This window comes from Mauremys reevesii, linkage group 4 (genome assembly GCF_016161935.1).
Source record: "Mauremys reevesii isolate NIE-2019 linkage group 4, ASM1616193v1, whole genome shotgun sequence".
Taxonomy (NCBI): Eukaryota; Metazoa; Chordata; order Testudines; family Geoemydidae; genus Mauremys; species Mauremys reevesii.
The window spans coordinates 47,046,478-47,052,776 of NC_052626.1; the positions used below are offsets into that span (position 1 = coordinate 47,046,478).

General features: G+C 41.7%; 1 protein-coding gene across 1 annotated transcript in view; it reads left to right on the forward strand.

Annotated features, from left to right (window-relative positions):
* Positions 1 to 4,577, forward strand: part of LOC120402770 (prolyl hydroxylase EGLN3) — a 29,021-nt gene extending 24,444 nt beyond the window's left edge. The window contains exons 3-5 of the mRNA XM_039533115.1: positions 2,716 to 2,852; positions 3,703 to 3,776; positions 4,192 to 4,577. Coding sequence (XP_039389049.1) covers positions 2,716 to 2,852; positions 3,703 to 3,776; positions 4,192 to 4,229 — 249 coding nt within the window. The 3' untranslated portion in view covers positions 4,230 to 4,577. The remainder of the gene's footprint in view (positions 1 to 2,715; positions 2,853 to 3,702; positions 3,777 to 4,191) is intronic.
* The last annotated feature ends 1,722 nt before the right edge of the window (positions 4,578 to 6,299 follow it).

A 6,299-nucleotide genomic window follows, 5' to 3' on the forward strand; every position in this document is an offset into this window, starting at 1 on the left:
CTTTTGGAGAAAAAGGTAATGAAGCATTTAGAAAGAAACCACATCCACTCAAGATTAAGTGGAATCTGGGAGCAGTCTTAACAAAAAAAAAATGCCAGGTCAGTTTTGGGGTCTGTCCCTTTAAGTTGACCTGCAAAGGATCTATAAAAATTGGGTATGTGTCCTTTTTTGCTTCTTATGATTCATGAAGAGGGCGTGAAAGACATTTATTAATTTATGCTTGTTTTTCACCTTAGGGATATCAGGAATGTGAAGTCTGATCTTTCCTGGCTTTGCTAGAAAATTTCTTGCCAGAAATGTTCATGATCTCTCTCACCTTAATTTAAAGACCTGAGTATTGTGACTGCTTCCTGGTTAAACAAAGGCTGCTTTATGCCTCTCTGGAAACCTAAAAGTGCTATAAAGTGGATGTAAAAGCCCCATGGGAATATTCTTGTTCAGGGATTTTCCCTCCTCCCCATGCCCCCTGGCTAAAGGAGAACTGATGTAAATGCTCTACATGAGCCCTTCTCAACATAGGGGGCACATTGAATGTGTGTTGAGGACCAAGCCCCAGTGCTGCTCTGCCTTCAGTCAGGGCCTTGCATGGTCCTAGAATACTGAGAACACAAAGGTGGTTTAAAGCTATCTTTTGTCCCCAGCCCCAAGCACAGGAACGGATTAACTGAAGATTGGGTCCAGAAAGACTGCCTGCCTGCCTTCCTGTCAGTCAGGCATGCAGAACGTTTGGAGACTAGAAGTCTCATGGTAGCCCATCTTCCTTTTACTCTAGATTCCTGATCTGTTTTATTTTCCTGGCTGCCTTTGGCACTAGTAGAATCTGTCAAAGGTGAACTTTCCATGATGGTTTAGTATTTTAGGGGTGATCTGTTCAGGCTTATGGGCCTGCAGCTTCAGACTCCGTTTTGTGTGGCCTCTAGGAGTTACCCCAGTGGATTGGGGCCGTTTGTCATGTTTTCTGGCTCCAACTGTCTCATTAGAAGCCTGACCCTTTAATACATTAAAGTTGCAAGTTTTTGCTCAACTGGTCTGACCATGCTCCCATTGAATCCTATGGAAAAACTTTCATTGACTTCAGCTGAAAGCAAGATCAGACCCAGCAAAGGAAGCACTACCTGAGTGAGAGAAGTAGCTTTGTTTCTTTATGACTGTACCTCCAGGATCAGAGCCAAAATTGAAGCTCTTCTGCAGCACTGTCCCACCCTCTCTGTACTCCTGTCCTGTGGAAACCCCTCTGGAGAAGATGCTCGTGTGGTTTGCAGTGGGGCTAGTAGCAGGAAGGCAGGGAGCTTGGCTTTATTTTGTGACACTGTCCCCCGCTTAACCTCATGGATATCTGAGCATGCATTTCCTTCTACAGCCACTGTTAAGCCAATGGCAGCAGGGCTGGGGGAGGGCTAATGGGGCAGCACTGAGGCAGGGGGTGTCAAGGCAGATCATTTTCCCACAAATTTCCTAGATTCATGAGATTGGGAGGCCTTGCCCCCTGTGTAATCCCCTGGTCTTTAAATCCCTTCCATTTAAGGGGTCACAGCACACTTCATAAGGGGAGTCGGAGAGAGTTTTCCTGCCTCTTTGGCCACATCCCATGAGTTTCTTTGCCAAATGGGGTGAGCTGTCTCTCATTTCTGTTTCCGTGCACATTGTATCATTACAAGGCAATTAATTCAGCCCTGAGCAAGGGATTTATCAGACCTTAAATAATAAACAAGATAAGGGCTTGTAAAATCAAAGAATGTTTCTTCAGATTTCTGTTGTTAAAATGCTTTCAAACCTGTTCCCAGGTTATTTCCTGGTCAGATAATACTAAGGTCACCTTCTTAACATGCATTGGTCATGTAAAGCAGCTATCCCTTTAAGTGCCAACACATGCTTCCTCTACTAAATCCCAACAAGTGATTTAATATTAGAGAGATGCTGCCACTGAAAAATCCTGCATTATAGAAAAACACAATCCTGAACCTACAGCATGTTCTGAATAATACCCCCACATATTGAAAGGGAAAAAAAGTTAACCATCTACTTGACCTGTTGCACTTCCCTTAGTCTTGTATCCTGTGCACTTCCACTGATGCAGGTAAATTAGCGCAAACTTTGTCCCATAAGATCATCGGAAACCAGAGTGACAGAAGCCACACTACAAAGACCAGAAGGAGTGAGAAGAGTGGAGGATGTATATACAATTTTATATATAAAATGCAACTTTAGATTGCAGGATACACCTGCATATTAATGTCCAGTGCAGCATTCCACTGTCAGACCCAAAAGAGAACGCCTATGTGACTGCAATACCAGGGTTTTGAAATGCCATTTGACAGTCATGGAGTGAAGTCTGATCTCAAACCAGGAAGAATGAACAAACAATCTTTTTATGAGTCTTAATTAATTTTAGAAATGAGACTGTGAGCTCAAGTGGTTTCCATATGTTTGTGACAGAGCCTCTGAAGGGGGAAGTCCTGTCTCAAAAAAGCAGTTGCTGTTTCATCGTGGCTGACTTTCTTTAAACAGATGTTTGTGCTCAATCAATCTGAATTGTTTGCTAAAATCAAAGTGACTAACGTGAGGCAACACTTTCCAGTACTGCAATGTGCTGCTATTGCATTGCCCTCAACTTTTACTTCACATTTGTTGTGTGTTAGAGGAAAAAATTATCATTTTAAAATGTGTGTGGGGGGGGTGTATGTGAGGAAAAATAACCCTTCACTTTACTTTCAGCTGCATGGTGGAATTCTTCGAATATTCCCGGAAGGAAAGTCCTATGTAGCAGATGTTGAGCCCATTTTTGACAGGTTACTTTTTTTCTGGTCAGACCGAAGGAACCCACATGAAGTGCAACCTTCCTATGCAACCAGGTAAATAAGATGTTCAGCACTGACATGTAGCCAAAGATTAAAGAGCTTTGCTCTTTTCCAACACATATATAGTATATAAAAATATATAACCTTTATGTACGGGGGTATATCTGTATATATGCACACATGCATATGTACAGTATAACTACCTAATGTGAATGGAGTTTATCTGAGACTATTGAAGTTAATGTAAATTTCCTCACAAAAATGAGCAGCAGGATCAAGCCATATACGTGCATCACATATAGGGTGAAATTCCCCACTCCCTCTACCCCATTTGCTGCGGCCCATGTATGCTGTTGTGACAGCATACTGGGACTGTAAGCCCTTCAGCTGGTGAGGAGAGAATTCCTCAGTGGCAGGCTCTGCATAAAACAGCCATAGTGAATATGAGTGTGGGGGTCCTTGGAGTAGGCCTATATCATCTAGCATTACAGGAATTGTGGGTCCTGGTGCTAAGCATAGGCAGGCCAGGCCAGGCCAGGCCACCATAAGTTAGAGCAACCCCCAAGCTGGCTAAGTCATCCCAGGGATTGTTTCAGCACCTGGAGTACCTAGAATGGGAAGATCTTAGTGATTTCTGCCCTCCCTCTGCCAGATCTGTGCTAAGCTTCCCAGAGGTATAGCACAAATTATCCCCTGGACTTTACAGACACAGAGACACACAGAGATTCCCTGGTTTGTTTTATCGCCCAAAAGTCAAATTAGTTCTTTATTCGTCTGCCTCCAATTTTGCAATAGACAAACTAGTGTTTTGAGTTCTCTGTATGAGAATAAAAACCCAGTGTTCTTAGGTGTTTCAGTGTCTTCTTGGGAATCTAAGAAATAAATCATTTCCTTTTGTTCACAGATATGCCATGACTGTGTGGTATTTTGATGCTGAAGAAAGAGCAGAAGCCAAAAAAAAGTTTAGGAATTTAACTGGTATGACTTTTTTCATAAATCTTTACTGAAAATAATTCAAGGCATTTCTGTTTCACTATGGCTACCCAGCATGCACCATGCTGTGATGTCACAGCCACTACAGAACTACATGGGCCCACACAGCTGGCTTAACTCTGTAGTGTAGACAGGCCTATATCTCTGACGGCCAAAACGAGAAGTCAAGGATAGATCATTCCAACTGTCCTGTTCCATATACTCTCCCTGAACCTCAGATACTGGACACTGTAGGAGACGGGATACTACGCTAGATGGACCATTGGTCTGATCTAGTATGGCAGTTCTTATACAGATATATTACTTTCCCCAACTGAGTCTTCTGATTACTGCCATCACATTAGATGTTCAAAACACTTACTTACTATAACTTAACTGCATTTTCAATTGTTCATTGTAGATGCCGGGAAGACAGAAGCTGTTCTCCATGAAGACTGAACAGTGATCTGCTGGCATAGTGCTTTTATCACAACCGTTTCTGAACTCTTTGCAAATGATGAGATCCAAAGGCGACATGTCCATTTCCAGTGAAACATTAGACATTCTTCTTACCCACAGGAATGTGCTGATTTGTCTAACACCTGCATATTACATTGATGGTACTCTCAGTAGCCTCCTATCATGTCTGCATCTGGCAGAAGGAACCCTTGTTTTCTATTTGCCTTTAACTGAAGAAAGTAACCAAGATTTTAGTAAAAGAAGAATGTTACCAAAGCCTAATGCAAGTGGCTAAGCCAGCTGGCTTTTAGTAATGGTGGTAATAAAGATAACAAGTATTGGAACCAGTGGGGAAAAAACCTGAGTCTTATTTGCACTTTATGTAAATTTCTTAGCTCAATGGGAAGGAGATTTACAAATTAAAATCTGTTGCAGATGCCGATGGGCAATGCATGATATTGGAAATGTGAAATTAAACTAGGTATTTGTAGAGGTTCATCTTCTGTTATGCTTAACGTGGGGCCATTGATGAGCTGCTAATCACTTTTGTTGCACAGAGCATTGGCTTAACTCTCCTGTATTATTACTTTCTAAAAGGATAATCTTCCACGTTGCCATCAAACTGCCTGGATTTTGTTCACATTTCAATGGTCAAGTGGTAGCAATTCAGTTGCTTAGCTCTTTTACAGCCCCCGGACAGAGGGTGGGGAGGCAGATGCGCATCTGTTCACAATTTTGTGATTTTTTTTTTTGTTTTGATTTGAGATGGATCAATGTTCACTTCCATTTTCCATTTGTTTTTTTAAGCAGCTGGTTTCTCTGAAAGATTGGTAAGCTGGGAAGGTTGATGGCACACAAAAGGCTTTAGCCCTTAGAGCCAAGAATTTTTAATTCAGTCTCTATATAGCAACTTGTGTATGGTAGAAGTGTGAATTTGGAAGGTAAAGATATGTTTGGCAGCCTGACAAATGTATGATGAATAGCTGTCTCTAATTTAGCGTTTTGATTTCTCTCTCTGATGCCCATCGTGAGCTCGGACATTTGGTTAATTTTGTATGTTTGTGCACTTTGAATGAAAAAGTGATGCTGTCCCAATTGTTCCAAATTATTTTCCCTCCTGCATTTGAGCCACAAGATATACCAAAAAAAAAAAAAAAAAAAAAGATTAGGCTCAGATGAACAGGAACACATTTTCTTCACTTTTTTTTTTAATTTAAAAGCTAGATGAATAACTTTCAAGGTGTCCCCAAGCAGCTTAATCTTCCAAAACCAGTACGTAGTCAGCAGCTCAGTATAGATCTCACTGATGTTGAGACAATTGTCATGGTCACATTGAGTACGGAAATAAATCGTTCTTGTTTTAACAATTGTACACCTAATGTATAAACTTTCCCTCTTCATTAATATAGTTATACCAGGCTTGTTAATGTATGTCAGTACCTACTAACGTCTTCCAAGTGTATGCTTTCCTCTCTTTCCCATACTCCCATGCGTTAGGGGACCACAATGGTTTTGGGGGACCCTGCCACTTATGATTTTTCTTCCCCATTTTAACCAACCCATACTTGACTCAGTTTGTCACATGCCTGGCCAGAAGGGGAGCAATTGGCAGGACATCCATCATGGTGAAGCACATGGCTTCCACAGAACTTGACCCAGAGAATGAGTGATGATGCGAGTGCTAGGCACTGCCAAATTAGGAACTTTTGACATTGTCCCTAGCTAGGAGGCTTGAATAAAAGTGCAACAGCAACACAAGATGTACAAGCAGCAGCTTTTCTGGATGAGAAATGGCAAAAAGAATTGAGTATTTTGAGCCAATTGTGTTCTTTAAGAAAACAGAAGGACATCCTTATGCCCATTTTTTTGAAGTCTGACTTTAAGTAAACCAGTATTGGCCAACCCCTCTTCCTCTCAGATTTCTACTGGGGATCCAGGTGTGATCATGTGGTTTTAACTCCACTTGGCTCGACTTGTGTGTGTCTTCAGGGCACATATCCTGCTGTGAATGAGAGATCTGCATTTGAGGAGGGGAGATGAGACAATCATCCCTGATCCCTATAAATCCTA